Source organism: Oncorhynchus kisutch, linkage group LG2, assembly GCF_002021735.2.
Source record: "Oncorhynchus kisutch isolate 150728-3 linkage group LG2, Okis_V2, whole genome shotgun sequence".
NCBI lineage: Eukaryota > Metazoa > Chordata > Actinopteri > Salmoniformes > Salmonidae > Oncorhynchus > Oncorhynchus kisutch.
The window spans coordinates 14,375,248-14,397,228 of NC_034175.2; the positions used below are offsets into that span (position 1 = coordinate 14,375,248).

Sequence of the window (21,981 nt, forward strand, 5' to 3'; positions counted from 1 at the left end):
CCCGCAACAATTATATGTGCATTCCGCCACCTACTGTACAGGTAGATAATACATATCCAAAAAAGGGAACAATGCGGGGTAAAAATAAATCTATACAAACTATCAATAACACATTTTTAATTAAACTAAATCAGCATGGTTTTCTATTCTAATCAGGTACTTAACACAGGCTCAGAAGGATCCTGTGAGGGTGGCATATTTTCTGTCGACAGTAGTCCTTAAAGTGCTTCTGCCATGAAGTCTTCTCAGCTGTACAGATGCAATGATGTCCAGCTTATTGGACACTTGTGCAGTACAATTAATAATTGTGGCTATAAATGCTACAAAATCCACCTTCTTTACAATAAGTGTATCCAGATCACTTTGATGTTTAACATTTGCAACAGGTTGCGGTGCATCCACAGCCATATCTTCTTCAGAACTGTGGGCTGTTTCCCCTTCATTTCTCTTCAACGCCCTCATATAAGATATTTTCTGTACAGCCCTGATCCTTGACACCTCAACTGTTTTCACCCTAACAGGGCACTCTGGGAATATGATCCTGTGAGGATTCTGTGTTATGCACCATAGCCCGTTACCATATACAGTGGGGCAAAAAAGTATTTAGTCAGCCACCAATTGTGCATGTTCTCCCACTTAAAAAGATGAGAGAGGCCTGTAATTTTCATCATAGGTACACTTCAACTATGTCAGACAAAATGAGAAAAAGAAATCCAGAAAATCACATTGTAGGATTTTTAATGAATTTATTTGCAAATTATGGTGGAAAATAAGTATTTGGTCAATAACAAAAGTTTCTCAATACTTTGTTATATACCCTTTGTTGGCAATGACAGAGGTCAACGTTTTCTGTAAGTCTTCACAAGGTTTTCACACACTGTTGCTGGTATTTTGGCCCATTCCTCCATGCAGATCTCCTCTAGAGCAGTGATGTTTTGGGGCTGTTACTGGGCAACACGGGCTTTCAACTCCCTCCAAAGATTTTCTATTGGGTTGAGATCTGGAGACTGGCTAGGCCACTCCAGGACCTTGAAATGCTTCTTATGAAGCCACTCCTTCATTGCCCGGGCGGTGTGTTTGGGATCATTGTCATGCTGAAAGACCCAGCCACGTTTCATCTTCAATGCCTTTGCTGATGGAAGGAGGTTTTCACTCAAAATCTCACGATACATGGCCCCATTCATTCTTTCCTTTACACGGATCAGTTGTCCTGGTCCCTTTGCAGAAAAACAGCCCCAAAGCATGATGTTTCCACCCCCATGCTTCACAGTAGGTATGGTGTTCTTTGGATGAAACTCAACATTCTTTGTCCTCCAAACACGACAAGTTGAGTGTTTACCAAAAAGTAATATTTTGGTTTCATCTGACCATAATACATTCTCCCAATCTTCTTCTGGATCATCCAAATGCTCTCTAGCAAACTTCAGACGGGCCTGGACATGTACTGGCTTAAGCAGGGGGACACGTCTGGCACTGCATGATTTGAGTCCCTGGCGGCGTAGTGTGTTACTGATGGTAGGCTTTGTTACTTTGGTCCCAGCTCTCTGCAGATCATTCACTAGGTCCCCCCGTGTGGTTCTGGGATTTTTGCTCACCGTTCTTGTGATCATTTTGACCCCACGGGGTGAGATCTTGCGTGGAGCCCCAGATCGAGGGAGATTATCAGTGGCCTTGTATGTCTTCCATTTCCTAATAATTGCTCCCACAGTTGATTTCTTCAAACCAAGCTGCTTACCTATTGCAGATTCAGTCTTCCCAGCCTGGTGCAGGTCTAAAATTTTGTTTCTGGTGTCCTTTGACAGCTCTTTGGTCTTGGCCATAGTGGAGTTTGGAGTGGGACTGTTTGAGGTTGTGGACAGGTGTCTTTTATACTGATAACAAGTTCAAACAGGTGCCATTAATACAGGTAACGAGTGGAGGAAAGAAGAAGTTACAGGTCTGTAAGAGCCAGAAATCTTGCTTGTTTGTTGGTGACCAAATACTTTTTTTCCACCATAATTTGCAAATAAATTCATTAAAAATCCTACAATGTGATTTTCTGGATTTTTTCTCTCATTTTGTCTGTCATAGTTGAAGTGTACCTATGATGAAAATTACAGGCCTCTCTCATCTTTTTAAGTGGGAGAACTTGCACAATTGGTGGCTGACTAAATACCTTTTTTCCCCACTGTATGTGATTGAATATTATCTGCTGTTGGCTTGTGTGGATGTATGTGTTCTGCAACATAGCTGACTTGAGACATTGTTAACAGTTTCAGGACCATTTGCCTTTCTCATGATGGAAAAATACAGAATAACATGAAGACAGGAACTGTGCAATGAGTTGTGGGGGAACATTCAGAATGTAGTGTTGCGAGAACAAACAGTCTTTTGTTAGATAACAGGAGCCAGGTGTGAGATAACTGTATTGAGTGTGTGAGCGCATAGATATTCTACACAACTACAACGACTGAACGCTGAAACGCCTAGGAGGCTGGGACCAGCTCGTGCACCAACAATCAACGATAGGCTGAGTGAGTTTAAACCATGCCCAGTCCATACTCTGACAGGCCGGCTCCGAGGCAGGAACTACTTCTGTCAGAGTATATTACAATAATTCTGTCAGGAACAAGTCAGTTCTCTGTTTGCCCTGCGAGGTGTGACAGAGAGCCCGTATACACGAAAATTGCATTTACCACTTATTGCTTAGTTAATAAAAAGTACATAGTACACAATTGATGACTCAGCGTCATACTTATCCTGATACCAGATTCGATTGACGCAACCCGTAACAATCCCCACCACAGTTGCAACATTTTACATTCACAGACTCTTCAATGGCATATTCCTTCCGCCTGAAAACACTTGACACGTGGCCAAACTACAACTTTCTACATTTCTTGCATTGCATCAGGTTTTGCACGAACGCTCTTACGGGGTATCTTATATATTCAAGCTTTACATAGGGAGGTAGAAACTCATCAAACATCAATAATACAGATACACTTGGCTCCTTTTCCCCTTTTCCCCCATTCTCCATACGGTCAAGCAACGTTTATTAACTACTCCTGGATTTTTTACCTAAGATATTGATTATCAATGCCCAATGGGACGCCAGAGAGAGCACCTTTCACCGATGCCCTGCTCCAACATTCAAAGCTGTCCACTTCATGCATCGATCATTTCACAAGCCACAATGCACGCTCTTTAGATACACACGATATCAAATCAAATGTATTTATAAAGTCCTTTTTATATCAGCAGATGTCACAACGTGCTTAAATAACACCATACCACGCCTGATTACTTTGAATGCATCCACTTTTCCCAACGCCTTCTTCACAATCCTCGTGACTTCTAAAGGGTTTCCCAAATGAACATCTTTATCCAAAAAACGAACTCCAACAAGCAACGAGTCCTTTTCCACAACAATTTTAGCATTTTTGTACCATTCTTGTTCATTGTTGTCCACTCATCTTCCTCACTAATGGTACTCGACGCGCTTTCACCTTCAAACAACACTTCCACTTCCGCCATCTCAGCCCTTTCTCTGAAGAACTTGTCACTTTCCGTGCATGAGTTTTAGGAGGAATAATTTTTCATTTTACTGCTGTAATAAATGCTGCAATAACACAATTGTGACAATAACATTGGGTTTGATTACAGACAATTAAGATTCATTTGACCCGTTTATTTGTTGATGTTTATTGAAACAGACAGACCAAAAGTCCAAGGTGAAGGTTTCCCCCCAGCCCAGATCTTTCCCCATGGCCAGTGATCAATATCACTATAAACTTCATACCCCTTGACTTATTCCACATTTTGTCGTTACAGCCTGAATTCAAAATGAATAAACTATGTTTTTTTCTAACCCATCCACACAAAATAACCCATGAATGAAATAAGTGAAAACATGTTTTTAGAAATTGTAGCCAATTTATTGAAAATGAAATACAGAAATGTACATAAGTATTCATACCCCTGAGTCAATACACATTAGAATCACCTTATGCAGCAATTACTGCTGGGCAGAGATTGTACAATATTTACACATTATTCTTTTTTAAATTCTTCAAGCACTGTCAAGTTGGTTGTTGAACATTGCTAAACAGCCATTTTCAAGTCTTACCATAGATTTTCAAGCCGAGTTATGTCAAAACTGTAACTAGGCCACTCAGAAACATTTAATGTCATTTTGGTAAGCAACTCCAGTGTATTTTTGGTCTTATTTTTTTCGGTTATTGTCCTACTGAAAGGTGAATGTCTCCCAGTGTCTATTGGAAGGCATACTGAACCAGGTTTTCCTCTAGGATTTTGCCTGTGCTTAGCTCTATTCCATTTTACATATACAGTACCAGTCAAAAGTTTGGACACACCTAATCATTCAAGGGTTTTCATTTATTTGTACTATTTTTGACATTGTAGAACAGTAGTGAAGACATCAAAACTATGAGATAATGTCACGCCCTGGTCTTAGTATTTGTGTTTTCTTTATTTATTTGGCCAGGCCAGGGTGTGACATGGGTTTATTTTGTGGTGTGTTTTTGTATTGGGGTTTTTCGTAGGTTTTGGGATTGTGGCTTAGTGGGGTGTTCTAGCAAAGTCTATGGTTGCCTGAGGCGGTTCTCAATCAGAGGCAGGTGATTCTCGTTGTCTCTGATTGGGAACCATATTTAGGCAGCCATATTCTTTGAGTGTTTGGTGGGTGATTGTTCCTGTCTCTGTGTTTGTTGTTCACCAGATAAGGCTGTATAGGTTTTCACATTCTGTTTGTTGTTTTTGTATTGTTTGCTTTTCTTCATTATTAAACATGTATGTAAATTACCACGCTGCATTTTGGTCCAACTCTCCTTCGGCGGAAGAAAACTGTAACAGATAACACATATGGAATCATGTAGTAACCAAAAAAGTGTTAAACAAATCCAAACATATTTTAGATTTTAGATTCTTCAAAGTAGCCACCCTTTGCCTTGATGACAGCTTTGCACACTCTTGGCATTCTCTCAACCTGCTTCATGAGATAGTCACCTGGAATAAATGTAAGGTGTGCCTTGTTAAAAGTTCATTTGTGGAATTTCTTTCCTTCTTAATGCATTTGAGCCAATCAGTTGTGTTGTGACAAGGTAGGGTTGGTATACAGAAGATAGCCCTATTTGGTAAAAGACCAAGTCCACATTATGGCAAGAACAGCTCAAATAAGCAAAGAGAAATGACAGTCCATCATTACTTTAAGACATGAAGGTCAGTCAATTGCGGGAAATTTAAAGAACTTTGAAACTTTCTTCAAGTGCAGTCACAAAAACTATCAAGCGCTATATTGAAACTGTCTCTCATGAGGACCATCACAGGAAAGGAAGATCCAGATGTACCTCTGCTGCAGAGGATACGTTCATTAGAGTTACCAGCCTCAGGAATTGCAGCCCAAATAAATTCAAGTAACAGACACGTCTCAACATCAACTGTTCAGAGGAGACTGCGTCAATCAGGCCTTCATGGTCAAATTACTGCAAAGAAACCATTACTAAAGGACACCAATAAGAAGAGGAGACTTGCTTGGGCCAAGAAACACAAGCAATGGACATTCGACCGGTGGAAATCTGTCCTTTGGTCTGATGAGTCCAAATGTGAGATTTTTGGTTCCAGCCGCTGTGTCTTTGTGAGACGGATGATCTCCGCATGTGTGGTTCCCACTGTGAAGCATAGAGGAGGAGGTGTGATGGTGTGGGTGTGCTTTGTTGGTGACACTGTCAGTGATTTATATAGAATTCAAGACACACTTAACCAGCGTGGCTACCACAGCATTCTGCAGCGATACGCCATCCCATCTGGTTTGCACTTAGTGGGACTATCATTTGTTTCAACAGAACAATGATCCAAAACACACCTCCAGGCTGTGTAAGGGCTATTTGAACGAGAAGGAGAGTGATGGAGTGCTGCATCAGATGACCTGGCCTCCACAATCCCCAATTGAGATGGTTTGTGATGAGTTGGACCGCAGAGTGAAGGAAAATGCCAAAACTCTGCAAAGCTGTCATCAAGGAAAAGGGCTACTTTGAAGAATCTAAAATATAAAACATATTTTGATTTGTTTAACACCAGTTTGGTGAATACATGATTCCATATGTGTTATTTCTTAGTTTTGATGTCTTTACTATTATTCTACAATGTAGAAAATAGTTTAAAAATAGAAAAACCCTTGAATGATTAGGTGTGTTCAAACTTTTGACTGGTACTGTATGTATATATATTATACATTTTTGTACTTTTTATTACCCCTTTTCTCCCCAATTTTGTGATTTCCAATTGGTAGTTACAGTCTTGTCCCATCGCTGCAACTCCCGTACAGACTCAGGAGAGGTGAAACACGACCATGCCAAGCCGGACTCCTACTTGACACAGTGCTAACTTAACCTGGAAGCCAGATGCACCAATGTGTCAGAGGAAACACCGTCCAACTGGAAATTGTGTCAGCGTGCATGCACCCAGCACACCACAGGAGTCGCTAGAGCGCGATGGGACAAGGACATCCCGGCCGGCCAAACCCTCCCCTTACCCGGACGATGCTGTGACAATTGTGCGCCACCTTATGGTCTTCCGGTCTCGCCCGGCCCCTCGATACAGTCTGGGACCCAACCCGGATCTGTAGTGATGCCTCTGGCACTGTGATGTAGTGCCTTAGACTGCTGCGCCACTCGGGAGGCTATTACATTTATTTTTACTTGCCGATGACAAGCATACGCATAACATGATGCAGCCACCACCATGAAGAGTGGTAGTCAGTGATGTGTTGTGTTTTCCACAAACATAACGCTTCGTATTCAGGACATAAAGTTAATTTCTATTGCCACATTCCTCTCCGGCAACTGAGTTAGGAAGGACGCCTGTATCTTTGAAATGATTGGGTGTATTGATACAGCATCCAAAGTGTAACTAAGAATTTCACCATCCTCAAACAGATATTCAATGTCTTTTTACCCATCTACCAATAGGTGCCTTTCTTTGCGAGGCATAGGAAAACATCCATGGTCTTTGTGGTTGAATCTGTGTTTGAAATTCACTGCTCGACTGAGGGACCTTACAGATAATTGTGTATGTGGGGTACAAAGACGATGTAGTCATTCAAAACTCATGTTAAACACTATTATTGCACACAGACTGAGTCCATGCAACTTATTATGTGACTTGTTAAGCACATTTTTACTCCTGAACTTATTTAGGCTTGTCATAACAAAGGAGTTGAATACTTATTGACTCAAGACATTTCAGCTTTTCATTTTTATTAATTTCATTTTGACATTATTGGGTATTGTGTGTTGGCTAGTGACATAAAATCTCAATGTAATCCATTTAAATTCAGGCTGTAACACAACAAAATGTGGAAAAAGTCAATGCACTGTAAATGTCCATATACTGAACAGAGGAGAGATAATATTGCTTCAAGCTTTTGCTGATAAATCCTGCGATGTGGAGGTCTCCAGAAGGCTGCATGATTTGTATCTGAAAAAAGAACACGCTCTTAAAGCACACAGACACACACAGGTACACACACACAAACGTATGCACCCATCCATGACGTTCTGCACGTCACACCCAAAACCATACACACACACTTCACTGTCAGTGCATTATGTGACATTATGTTACTGACGTGCAGCACCAGGTTGACAGTATCATAGTGATGTTCAGAGTTGATGGGGGTGAGAGGGCCTGTGAAGGGCAGATGGGAAATTGTGACAGAAATGCACACACACACACCACGCATGACCCAGGGCTATTTAATTCTTACCGATCCAATTCCTCATAGACATCATCCTCCCCTCTGGGCTTCAGGTCCTGAGAAGAAGAGGAGAGAGAGAGAGAAGTAGTGGGAGGGAGGGCAAGAGAAGGGAGAAGGGCATAGTACAGCAAGAGATAGGAGGGGAGGAGAAGAAGAGAAAGACAGAGGCATTGTAGAATGAGAGAGGAGAGAGAGGGGGAGAAGGGGGTGAAGAGGAGGAAGGGAGAGAGAGACAAGGGGGAGGGAGAGGAGATTACATTTAAAGGCATCCTCCTGGGTGGGATGCGATTGATTTGTTAATATCACTAATGTAAGGCTGACAGTTAAGAACCGACAGGTTTTTCTGAACCACAGGACTGATGGGTGGAGACATATCTGCTGACAGAAGAGGGAGAAACACACACACCCATACACGCACATGCGCACACACACACACACACACACACTGAGGACAGACTAGCAAGGGAGGCCACTACAACCTCACCTCCGCACACAGACTCAGGGGAACGCTTCTGTGTCTGTGATGCTGAGAACAGAACACAATAACTCACCATGTACACTGAACTCTGAGGAGAAGTCTATAGGGAGAGAGGAGAGAAAACAGTATTTAATAACCACACTGAACCCTGGGGAGAAGTCTATAGGGAGAGAGGAGAGAAAACAGTGTTCAATAACCACACAGAGTGAGAGAGAGAGAGAGAGAGAGAGAGAGAGAGAGAGAGAGAGAGAAAGAGAGAGAGAGAGAGTGAGAGTGAGAGAGAGAGTGAGAGAGAGAGAGAGAGACAGGGAGTTAGATGAGGGGTAAAGAAGAAGAAGCGGGGAAACAAAGGAAAACAAAGAGAGAAGAAGAAAGAGACAGAAACAGAGGGTCAGAGACAGGAGATGAAATGGTGGGGAGACAGAAGGAGGAGTGAGAGAGAGAGAGGGAGAAGAGAACAGAGATTCATCAGAGTATTGAGATACAGAGAAGGCATGAATCCATCACCTGTCTGACATCCTCAGGATTCTCATAGATATTTTCCACTTCCCCAGAGTAGTGGGAGAGAGACTGTTCAATACCTGTGGAGAAACACACACACACACACACACACACACACACACACACACACACACACACACACACACACACACACACACACACACACACACACACACACACACACACACACACACACACACACACACACACACACACACACACACACACACACACACACACACACACACACACACACACACACAGTGAGAGGCAAACTGCCAGATTCATTGCATCGACCTCATAATATGTCATGCCCCAGATCACTCACTGGACTTGACAGGTCCAGAGATGGAGAGAACACGAAGGAGGTAGGGATGTCAGAAAAAAAAACGCCGGAAGACTCACCACGGCGAGAAATGTCTTTCTGTCTCCATAGCAACACACCAGCAACCGCGGCAACCAGGGGCACCAGGAGTAATAAAGCAGAGAGGAGGGAGGGAAGGAGCGAGGCACTGTTGCTCTCTGGGTGAGGAGGAGAGATAGAAGTAGTGCTCTCTGTGTTGTCTGAGAGAAGAGGACAGAAAGAAGTGAGAAAGAGAAAAAGATAATAAGTTAATGAGTGTTGTATGAATTAAATACTTGTACATCAATGATTAGTAAACAGTATGGTCTCATTCCCAGCAGGGGGCAGGCCTGATCCCTGGTTTAGCTCCAGAGAGGTCCTGTCTAAATAGCGAAAGACAAAATGGGAGGGTGAGTCAATGTGGGTATGTTGAAATGTCTGACTCCTTATCATGGCAAGACACTCAGTATTATTCACACTCCATACAGTACTCTGGAGGAAATAGAATGATGAAAGAGAAGGTTGGGAGGGGAGACACGGAATTATTACATGACATAACCATGTGATTAGCTCATGATATTCAAATGAGCCATTTGTAGACTGACAAAGCGCCACAGGCGACATGAATACAGTTATCTGGTGTGTTTGCATGGTGAGGTGAGGTGACATCATTCATGCAAACACAGCCACAGGGAGACATGGGAGCTGTGTGGGAGGTGTCAGTTACCACAGTGACAACTACCTGCTCACAAGCATCCAGAATATAAGAGAGACTTTGATGTCACCAGTGTATATCTTCATTTATATATATATCTCTTAATTTGTATACCAGCGATGTGACCATTACTAACATGCTACTGTTAATTATATATTGCTAATTTATGATGATTCTATTGTGAGGTTGAAGTCTTTCTGGATAAAAACAATTCAATTTGATGGCACCCATGTTTTATTTGTACTACCTCATCAAGTTACAAATTCCAAAAACGTCCAGAAGTTTGTTTTTCGTAGAAGTTTCCTCTACAGGCCTTCACCTTGCCCTCCTTTCTTGACTTATACATGGTGCTTCAAATGAATCAATCATGAAGTGCTGTGTGAGGTGTAATTGATTGGTGGGGGTGGGGGTGGTGTGTGTGTGTGTGTGTGTGTGTGTGTGTGTGTGTGTGTGTGTGTGTGTGTGTGTGTGTGTGTGTGTGTGTGTTGGAATAGTGTGGTGGCAGGGAGTTGACCCCCGGGCCAGGTTGACCTGCTCTGTTCTCAGTGCCAGCTTCTTCAACACTGCATGAATTATGGTAATTTGGTGAAGCGAGGTGAGGGGTAAATACCATCACTCCTCAATGGCCTGGGTGCACCTTCCCTTCCTTCCTTCCTCTCTGCTCTCCTCTAATTGCCTTTCCCTACACACTTCCCCACATGACAAAATATTATACTCCACACTGTAGTATCCCTCGACCATGTACTTCTTACTATAGAATATTGTAGTATACTGTACTCCACACTGTAGTATTCTTTGATCATGTGTAGTACTTACTATAGAAATGTGTAGTATACTATAGCATACTATACTACACACAGTAGTATCCCTCGATCGTGTATTTCTTACATTATAATGATGTAGTATATTGTAGAATACTATACTACACGCTGTAGTGCTTACTATATAATTTTGTGGTATACTGTAGAATACTATATTACATACTGTAGTATCCAGTCAATCATGTAGTGCTTACTATAAAATTCGGAAGTAAACTGTAGTATACTGTCAAATAATATACTACACACTGTAGTATCACTCGATCCTGTGTAGTACTTACTATAAAATACTTTGTAGAATACTACTGTCAAGACGCTAGCCCTTTCAGTGAATTGGCAAGCAGAGATGTGAACAACCCCCACTCTCCTGTTAGGAGGGGAGGGGCAGTTTTTATGACTTTACAACTATGTCGTAAATTCCTTGCAGAAACTATTGTCTCCCTGACCATGCAGTATGGGAGAGAGAGGGTCACAGTAAAACAAAGGAACTCTCCCGCCAAATTCTACTACATCCCAGAATTTGAGAATTGAATAATATTCCTATTTTGGAGAATGTGAAACGGTCGGTGGAGAAGCCAGCTACGACCCGGTCCATTTCGTTTCATGTTTGTGACCTCATGAAAGACAATACAGCCACATTACCCTAACTCTGTTTATACAGGTTCCTCAGTTACGAGGATTGCATCTAATTCTTGTATAAAATGAATGAGGAAAAGATTCAACTATTTGCGAAATGATGTAATGTGATGTTAACCTTTAAAATGAGAGAATTGGCCACCCATGTAAAGTTTAACTAAGTCAGTAGCGACACCCAAATTAATAAAGATTGGTTGGAAATGATGAACCAACCCTTTTCCACTCTTGAATAAAAGCCTCGGTGGAACTCAATTCCAAATAACGGCAGGACTTGTCCCCCACGTTGAAATGTACTAATTCTAATTTCAACTCTACAGACCAGGAAACGTGAGAGCTTGCTCCACACGTGAAATGGTATGAACTCTGAACTATTGATCACCTAAAGAAGAAGTGCATACTAAACTAGCATATATCAGATTGCAGCTGAACATATGCGCAAATCTAGTACGAGAACACTGACTGACGAGGACAAATCTCCAGAGTGAGATGAACCTCTCAGACCATGTGAACCTCTCACACAACATCCCGGAATAATCTACAAAGGACAATGGCAACATCGACTGGGCAAACCAGAGCCTCACATCACCAGCTCAACTATCGAAGCCAGCTTCACGTAAATACAATGCATTACTTTTCCGAATGAGCGATCGTTAGTGGCATATGTATTTATGTGAGAATAGCTTCCCAGGTCCGATAGAGACCCATGTTCCTTAGTCTTCCTTCCAAAACCCCCTTCTCTTGTCTCTGAATCTATCATGTTATAACCAAACAGCTTTTTGTTAAGTCCACTTGGGACGATATTCACTGTATAATGTTATTATGTATTGTATATTCTGTAATTGTTTAATTATTTAGTAAATAAATAATTGAGCCAATAGGTGTATGGATGATTCATAGTAAAGGCTGGGTTCGTGCAGATAGCCAAGAATTTTAGGACGTTTGGAATGAGAACTGATGATAATAATAATAATTACAGAGAATTGATTTGATAAAATAACGGTCTTCACATTTAATGACAAGCCAGAGACACGGCACTACAGTTTTATCCACATAAACACTATTGTTTTTTTTACTATAGTAATACTACAGTATTCAATTTGCATATACCCCACCCATTCCCATCCCCCATATCCCAATTTGTGGCGGCAGGTAGCCTAGTGGTTAGAGCGTTGGACTAGTAACTGAAAGGTTGCTAGATCGAATCCCTGAGCTGACAGGGTAAAAATCTGTCGTTTTGCCCCCTGAACAAGGCAGTTAACCCACTGTTCCTAGGCCATCATTGTAAATAAGAATTTGTTCTTAACTGGCTTGCCTAGTTAAATAAAGGATAAATTAAAATTAAAATTGTGCCACCCATGAGTGAGAAACCTACATGCCAAATATAGACTATATGTTGTGTTCCCTACAGGTTATAGAAAAGAGCAGAAGCATTGAACAATCCATTCATATTACAGTCCTACAGGTTATGGAACATTTCCTCTTATAGTATTTGTCTAGTAGGTTTCCTCAAGGGGAAAGCACCCACTTCTACATCAAAGATAAAAATTAAAAAACTTAGTAAATACTATGGTAATGTCTGCAAAAACACTACAGTGAATATTATAGTATATAAATATAGTAATAGTACAGTATTTATTCCATAGTATACTATATTATTTTCTTATGTGGGTCTATCATCCCATCCCTCCCTCTTTCCCTATTTGCTCCCCTCTGTTCCTCTATTATTTCCTCCCATCTCGCTCTCTCTCTTTCCCTGCCTCACACCTCGCTCTCTTTCCCTGCCTCACATCTCGCTCTCTCTTTCCCTGCCTCCCATCTCGCTCTCTCTTTCCCTGCCTCACATCTCGCTCTCTCTCTTTCCCTGCCTCACATCTCGCTCTCTCTCTTTCCCTGCCTCACATCTCGCTCTCTCTTTCCCTGCCTCCCATCTCGCTCTCTCTTTCCCTGCCTCCCATCTCGCTCTCTCTCTTTCCCTGCCTCCCATCTCGCTCTCTCTCTTTCCCTGCCTCCCATCTCGCTCTCTCTCTTTCCCTGCCTCCCATCTCGCTCTCTCTCTTTCCCTGCCTCCCATCTCGCTCTCTCTCTTTCCCTGCCTCCCATCTCGCTCTCTCTCTTTCCCTGCCTCACATCTCGCTCTCTCTTTCCCTGCCTCACATCTCGCTCTCTCTTTCCCTGCCTCCCATCTCGCTCTCTCTCTTTCCCTGCCTCCCATTTCGCTCTCTCTCTTTCCCTGCCTCCCATCTCGCTCTCTCTCTTTCCCTGCCTCCCATCTCGCTCTCTCTCTTTCCCTGCCTCCCATCTCGCTCTCTCTCTTTCCCTGCCTCCCATCTCGCTCTCTCTCTTTCCCTGCCTCCCATCTCGCTCTCTCTCTTTCCCTGCCTCACATCTCGCTCTCTCTTTCCCTGCCTCCCATCTCGCTCTCTCTTTCCCTGCCTCCCATCTCGCTCTCTCTCTTTCCCTGCCTCCCATCTCGCTCTCTCTCTTTCCCTGCCTCCCATCTCGCTCTCTCTCTTTCCCTGCCTCCCATCTCCTCTCTTCTCTCCCACATCACAATAAGAGAGTAAATGGGACAACAAGACCACAATACAACATTCAATCAGCCCTCACAAACAGCTCATTCTAAATGCAACACTTCCCTTTGCATATCCATTACTCTTGTTAAAACATTGCTTTGTTGTGTGTCATCATCATGGCTCCTCGGTATCAGTGATGTATGGGGGTATTGGTAGTGAGCTCATCCCCATTAGGAGATTCATTCAACTGTCAGATCCTTCTGTGGCTGTGTGTGCTTCCTCAGATACAATGAATGTGAATACATTCCAGAAAGCTGTCCTGGTGTCTTCCCTCACCATTTACACGTATCAACTGAAGAAGTGTGGGGGTGTGAAGAGAGGGAGAGAGAGAAAGAGAGAGAGAGAGAGAGAGAGTGACACAGACAGACACAGAGAGACAGGGAAACCAATACTATTTGAACCCATGCAGGTCTGGTGGTGATGACAGTGACAACCCATTACCTCTGTTGGGACAGAAGCCATAAACAGTCTGTCACTCAGCCAGGGAGGCACACGGGCAGGCAGGCGAGCAGGCAGGCAGGCAGGCGGGGCTACAAGGTCAGTGCTCTGTGAAGCGTTTTATAGTGGTTGTAGAGCAACTTCAGGTCAACTTGTCTGGCTGTGATAAGCAACAGAACAATGGGTTAAGGATGTAGAATAGGATAGAATGCAATAGAATAGAATAGGTGAAACACACAATTAGACTCCCATTCAAAGCAATGCTCTGTGGTGTGTTGCTGGATCAGACATGGGACCATATTGGGTGTCATGTGGACGTTTTCTTCAGTCAATACTTGGCAAATCCTCACGCAGAATTCAGTGCCTTTCTCTGTCTTCTATATATGTACAATTCTTGTTATTCTCACATTTAAAGTTTAGGTGGAGTTTAGAATTGGAATTTAGAGTTCATCCTGCCTATTCCATTTCTGGGCTGATTGGTTAGCTCACAACAGGGCCCTGGAGATAACGAGATGAGAATGGAGTGGGCACACATCCAGCACTGAAGGACTGGAGCGACGGGAGAGAGGGATAAACACAGGCAGGTGTGTTTACATAGCTAACGGATTAGCAGCTGAGCTAGCCTGCTGTTCACTTCTCTCTGTTGGGAAGGGATGTCTGGTGTGCTTAGGATTTAGAGCTGTGATTCCCAACCAGGGGTTCTAGGACCCCTGGAGGTACTCGGCCTATCCACAGAGGGTACTTGAGAAGACTCATGAGACCATAGGCTGACTGGTAAATTACACATGAGGGGGAACTTCAGGGCTACTCTGGGCAGAGCAAAATTCTGTTGGTGAAACAGTAACCCAAGAAGGTTGGGAACCACTGATCTAGAGCAGTGTTTCCCACCTCCGGTCCTCTAGTACGCCCAACAGTACACATTTCTATTGTAGCCCCAGACAAGCACACCTGATTCAACCTGGCAACTAATCAGAAGGCCCTCAAAGAGTTGAATCAGGTGTGTTTGTCCGCATGTGCTGTTGGGGACCACTGATAGAGGAGGTTCATGTTCAGTAAACATGGACTTGGATGAGTGCCTGTTTGGTCATAATGATTATAGTGGTATTGGCTATAATGGTGTTAAAGAGCAAAGTATATTTGAAGCTCTCAAATGGAAACATGCAAACAGATGAGTTACATAACTTCCTGGTTTTACAACTTCTCTGTTTGTATGATTCCATCTGAGTGGTTTAAATATACTTTCCCCTTCTGTTAATCACTGATGAGAATCACTGATGGGAACTGACCAGGGGCGGACTGGGACCAGAAATCGGCCCTGACATTTCTAACACATCGGCCCAGACCGCCCCTGGAACTGACTGTGTAGGTGCGAGGGAGAAAGGATAAGATGATAGCAAGAAGGAAAGGAAGCATTGTAAAGGAACCTACAGTGCCTTGCGAAAGTATTCGGCCCCCTTGAACTTTGCGACCTTTTGCCACATTTCAGGCTTCAAACATAAAGATATAAAACTGTATTTTTTTGTGAAGAATCAACAACAAGTGGGACACAATCATGAAGTGGAACGACATTTATTGGATATTTCAAACTTTTTTAACAAATCAAAAACTGAAAAATTGGGCGTGCAAAATTATTCAGCCCCTTTACTTTCAGTGCAGCAAACTCTCTCCAGAAGTTCAGTGAGGATCTCTGAATGATCCAATGTTGACCTAAATGACTAATGATGATAAATACAATCCACCTGTGTGTAATCAAGTCTCCGTATAAATGCACCTGCACTGTGATAGTCTCAGAGGTCCGTTAAAAGCGCAGAGAGCATCATGAAGAACAAGGAACACACCAGGCAGGTCCGAGATACTGTTGTGAAGAAGTTTAAAGCCGGATTTGGATACAAAAAGATTTCCCAAGTTTTAAACATCCCAAGGAGCACTGTGCAAGCGATAATATTGAAATGGAAGGAGTATCAGCCCACTGCAAATCTACCAAGACCTGGCCGTCCCTCTAAACTTTCAGCTCATACAAGGAGAAGACTGATCAGAGATGCAGCCAAGAGGCCCATGATCACTCTGGATGAACTGCAGAGATCTACAGCTGAGGTGGGAGACTCTGTCCATAGGACAACAATCAGTCGTATATTGCACAAATCTGGCCTTTATGGAAGAGTGGCAAGAAGAAAGCCATTTCTTAAAGATATCCATAAAAAGTGTCGTTTAAAGTTTGCCACAAGCCACCTGGGAGACACACCAAACATGTGGAAGAAGGTGCTCTGGTCAGATGAAACCAAAATTGAACTTTTTGGCAACAATGCAAAATGTTATGTTTGGCTTAAAAGCAACACAGTTCATCACCCTGAACACAACATCCCGACTGTCAAACATGGTGGTGGCAGCATCATGGTTTGGGCCTGCTTTTCTTCAGCAGGGACAGGGAAGATGGTTAAAATGGATGGGAAGATGGATGGAGCCAAATACAGGACCATTCTGGAAGAAAACCTGATGGAGTCTGCAAAAGACCTGAGACTGGGACGGAGATTTGTCTTCCAACAAGACAATGATCCAAAACATAAAGCAAAATCTACAATGGAATGGTTCAAAAATAAACATATCCAGGTGTTAGAATGGCCAAGTCAAAGTCTAGACCTGAATCCAATCGAGAATCTGTGGAAAGAACTGAAAACTGCTGTTCACAAATGCTCTCCATCCAACCTCACTGAGCTCGAGCTGTTTTGCAAGGAGGAATGGGAAAACATTTCAGTCTCTCAATGTGCAAAACTGATAGAGACATACCCCAAGCGACATACAGCTGTAATCGCAGCAAAAGGTGGCGCTACAAAGTATTAACTTAAAGGGGCTGAATAATTTTGCACGCCCAATTTTTCCGTTTTTGATTTGTTAAAAAGGTTTGAAATATCCAATAAATGTCGTTCCACTTCATGATTGTGTCCCACTTGTTGTTGATTCTTCACAAAAAAATACAGTTTTATATCTTTATGTTTGAAGCCTGAAATGTGGCAAAAGGTTGCAAAGTTCAAGGGGGCCGAATACTTTCGCAAGGCACTGTATTTGGACAAACATATAGGCCTATTGTTGGTCCTGCTAGGTACAGTTAGTTGACACTGACCTGAGAAAAGTTTAGCATTTTTAGCATTACCGATTATGGTTAGCATTAGGAGAGGGTAAGCTGATCTTAGATCTATATCTAAAGACCCAAGTTGGACCGTTTGGTTCTCTCCACCTTTCGGGGGCAGTTTGACGGTGTAAACAGCCTTGACCGCCTGTCCGTTCTGCAGCTGCATGGTGCAGGTGTAGTTCCCAGCCGTGTCCTGGGTGGGGGACAGGGGGACCTCGGTGCTGAGGCGACCCGGGCCAGAGGAGCTCCACTTCAGCGTGCGACTCTGGTTCTGGTGGCTCCACACCACCCGCTTCACCTGGTGGATGGAGGATGATGGATTGGGTTTATACAGTGTGTTCTTCATACACCAGGGCCGTGTTCAGGGGACTATGCAATAGTCCAGGTTGTCCTTCCCTGTTTCAGTCAGTTTTCCGTTTTGTGCCTAATGAACTCAGCCCAGGTGCTCAAGGAGCCATTTTGTGCCTGAAAGCTCACCACACATCAGCTAACTATCAAAGTGAAGAGATGAGGCATGAATGTTGCCAGTCAGGGGATGGTTACCTACCTGGGAGCGCTCTGTATAATGACACGTCAGGACCAGGGCTGATGGAGAATGTCTGGCTTTCACTGGGATGGAGGGATAGTGAGAAAGGGGGAAGGAGAGGAGAGTGGAAGGCAAGGGAGTAGGAAAGAAAAATATAATGTGAGGTAGGGATAAGGAGAGAGTGAAGGAAGTACCAATAAGTGGTAGTCAGGGGACAAAAAGAGAAGGGGGCAAGGAGAGGTGGAAGGTGAGTTAGGGGGGTGGGGTGGATGAAAAGAAAACAATGAGAGAATCAGATATTGGTCAAAATAATATATATTCATTACACAGAATTGCTTCTAATGTGTCGCCTGATGGTGACTGATGCCCCATGTCTCATCAAACCCCAATGAGGATCAATCTGGGTGTAATCAAGCCCTACAGACACACACGTCTCTGTCAGTGATTACAGTGTTTAATGTGTGCCTCCCACAGCCCTGGTGGGAGTGCGGCAGGTATAATCGTACATAATTACACCCATAATGAGGCAAGATAAAAAATATATGGGTCCGCGGGGCTTTGTGTGTGTGTGTGTGTGTGTGTGTGTGTGTGTGTGTGTGTGTGTGTGTGTGTGTGTGTGTGTGTGTGTGTGTGTGTGTGTGTGTGTGTGTGTGTGACAGACGTGTGGAGCAGGTTGACAGTGACAGATCGCTTGGTCATGTCTGGGCAGCTGTGATGGCTGCCAGAGGGACAGTGATTATTAAAGACTTCCGAGACTACAAAAATGGACAGACAGGTGTGTGAGTATGTGTGTGTGTTTCTGCGTGTGTGGGAGTTGGACAGTATTTTTAGTCTTTGTTTTTATTCATACCGATATCTCTATTTCAGACATAAATTAATCACACTTCTCTCTTCACTCCTCCCTCTTCCCCTCTGTACCTTGGAGGATGCTAAGGAGGGTCCTCTGGCTGAACGCGTTGTCATTGAAGAAGACCTCACACATGTAGAGGCCTCCGTCATTCAGCCCCGGGCTCAGCAGGAAGGAGAAGAAACCCTCTTTTGGGGTAGACAATGGCCCGTCCAGGCTCAGCTGGGCATGAGTCTAGAACAATCAAATTCATTCAATCACATTCATTTATAAAGGCTCTTTTTACATCAGCAGTTGTCATAAAGTGCTTTTACAGTAACCCGGCCTGGACCCTGTGGAGCAGGCAGAAACAGAAGCACTGTAGCTAGGAAAACCCCCTTGAAGGAAGAAACCTGTAGAGGAACTCAGTTGAAACGCACGTAAGCATAAACATATACACACACATCCTCTTCTGAGTGTACCTTGCTCTGCTCTGTGCGGTCCCTCCAGCGGTCGTACCCGTAGACCAGGGTTGTGGTGTTGATGTTTCTGCTGTCTGGGGGCTTCCAATAGAGCAGGACATAGTCGCCCCGCATCGGAGGGCAGGCGAGGGTGAGAGGGGTCTGGGTGAGACTGGCCATAGAGATCTGAGCACCTAGGGAGGGGGAGAGGAGAGGGAGGGGGAGGGAGAGAGAGAAAGAGAGAACGGGGGGAATTGAGAGAGAAAGTGAGAGATAAGAAGAGAGAGTGGTGGGGGGACGGTGAGAGAAATATGTGGGGAAGATTGTGGGGTTGAGAGTATTAGAGAGGAGGATGAGTGACAGAGATGGCAGTTTGCAGAGGAACAGAACAGACAGAGGAAAAGAAAAAGAGATAGAGAGAGAGGTGCACAGCAGCAACAGGGATTATGTCGTTATGTTTCTGAGAGAGAGCTGGTCCCTCAGTAAGGTCAATTTGTATTGTGCTGCTTGATCCAGAGGCTGCTGACTCTGTGTTTTAGCTAGACTAGAGTCTACTGTACACTGTGACGTCACTCACTATGGCTTATATTGGTGAACGAGGCCACATTCATACCTAGAAAGAGAGAGAGGGTGAGCGGGTGGGAGGTAGCGAGACAGGGAGAGAGGGAGGAAGAACGACAGAGAGGGAACAAGGGAGTGAGAGAGATAAAGGGACAGAAATAAAGCATTTGGGTTAGTGTGGGAGCAGTTGTTATAGTGGGAGCACATATAAATACTAGTCAATTACATAACAATGCCAATACAATGCCGATCTAAATACAATGCTTTACTTGGAGTATTGAGATTCATCCCAGATTCCAATTATGTCACTACACCCTTTCCTGCCTCTCTCCACCCCCCGTCATATCTCACCATCCACGCGGAGGTCCACAGTGAAGGGGAACATAGGGGAGCTGCTGTTACCCCTTGGGTACACCTGGCAGATGTATACCCCCTGGTCAGTGAGGCGTATCTGGGGCAGCTTGGCAACAGCCCCCCCTGACCTCCTTGCCAATCGTAGCGGCGTCCCGCCAGGGGACAGCCAGGTTACCTCGGAAACGGCGGAGGCGGGGGACACTTCTGCCATCAGACGCAGTGTGCTGTGCTGAGGGAGAGTGGCTGAAGGAAAGATAGAGACTGGGACCGATGTAGGAGGTAGGAAATAGGAGGAACGAAAGAAGAGATAATATTGATATTGATACTACAGTCTGACCTGATTGTGTCAAATAAAGTGTGCAAGGGAAATGATTTACACAAAATATTTGTATCAATACCATCACAACTGTATATTACATGAGTTCTATACCTGTGAGGATGGCTAATAGTATGATCTTCTCTCTCAGTTTCTTCTCTTGCTGTTTAATCAGACAGGAGTAGCGACCCTTGTCCTCCATTTTGGGGACAAACAGTAGAGAGAAGTCCGCAGTTTCCTGAAAGTTTGAGTCAACCAATCGCATGGAAGCCTTTGAGGCTGCGCCCGAGAACTGCTGCCTCTTATTGGCTGAGAGGACCAGTTTCCAGTGGTCCACCCCGGGAGACTTCATCTTCCAATTAATGCTCACAGAGCCCGTGAGAGGCCAATCAACACAGGGTAAGGTGACTTCCCTGCCAACCATTGTCACGACGACATCACTCCAGTCAGGGTCTGATGACAACAAAAAACACACACAAAAACAAGTGAGTGAAATAGTGATAGGTCTAACCTTCCAATGGGCTTACAGGGGAACTCCTGCCATGGCTGCTCACACCTATCCGGCTCTATGTGCTCTGTAAAAACGTAAGGTGCTAGTAGAAGGGGTTGCAGTTGGATCAGGCTCTGGCCTCACTACTGATAGATGAGACCTGAGGAGATAAGAGGTGACTAGTTCTGGAGCCACAATCAACACTCAGACTTAACCCAGAGACGCTCATCTCTGCTTCCAGGGGACTCTCAAATGGCACCCTACTTCTTAGAGCCCTGGTCCAAAGTAGTGCACTATATAGGTAATAGAGTGCCAGTTCGAACGCAACCCAGGTTTTTATCCTTCCTTTATAATCAGTAACTGATTTAGATCAGGAAGAGCCAGTGTGTTGTGGACTCTTTAAGCCTAATCAATGGCATTAATGGACCAATTAAACGCAAAGGAGAGTTGAGAGCCAGCCAGACTGGACGGATTAGAGATGTGTATCCCTGCTTTGACCTCCAAATGACAGGAATATTTCTAAACCTCTACTGAAATACTACCTTATTTATAAAATACTACCTTGTTTATAAAATACTACCTTGATTATTTTCTATGTTATGTCTTCCATATGCTTTCTGATAAAAGATCCACTGATCCCCGACTGAAGAATCCCACATTCGTTTTCAGCTTCAAAACAAGTGGGTAACCCAGTCACAACAGTTGTATGGGAGAATAATTGCAAGTGAAGGTTATTTGTGCGATGTCAGCTATCAATGGTTAAAATTTCGCCATACCTTTAGTGGTCGTGTCAGATTGAGTGATGAGCATCGCTGAAGAAGAAATAAGAACAAAGAGGAGCCATCTAAACTCCATGGTCCAAGCGGAGGCAGCTGAGCAGGTATTAAGTCAACTGACACACAGACCAACACACACTCTCCACTAGCACCCACCACCACCACAAACAACAACACCCTTCTCATCTCCAGTTTACTAGCAACATTTCTGTATTCTATAACTGTCATTAACAGGGAATGTGGTTGCGTTTCAAATGGCATTCTATACCCTATTTAGTGCACTACT

The 21,981-nt window shown here is 43.8% G+C and overlaps 1 protein-coding gene and 1 non-coding gene across 2 annotated transcripts; one reads left to right on the forward strand and one right to left on the reverse strand.

The window, feature by feature from the left end:
• Positions 1-7,226: 7,226 nt before the first annotated feature.
• On the reverse strand, positions 7,227-21,885 carry LOC109907805 (uncharacterized). The gene is made up of 13 exons (XM_031788281.1): positions 21,696-21,885; positions 20,544-20,882; positions 20,111-20,374; positions 19,776-19,811; positions 19,220-19,392; positions 18,830-18,992; positions 17,933-17,994; positions 17,491-17,683; positions 9,141-9,299; positions 8,742-8,815; positions 8,308-8,334; positions 7,766-7,812; positions 7,227-7,476 (listed from the first exon to the last, which is right to left on the reverse strand). Exons 1-13 carry the CDS (start codon positions 21,772-21,774, stop codon positions 7,416-7,418), a joined length of 1,677 nt encoding a protein of 558 aa, XP_031644141.1. The 5' UTR covers positions 21,775-21,885; the 3' UTR covers positions 7,227-7,415.
• On the forward strand, positions 12,716-12,772 carry LOC116356884 (U7 small nuclear RNA). Its single transcript, XR_004205184.1, has one exon. It is a non-coding gene; the product is annotated as a U7 small nuclear RNA (small nuclear RNA).
• Positions 21,886-21,981: the final 96 nt, after the last annotated feature.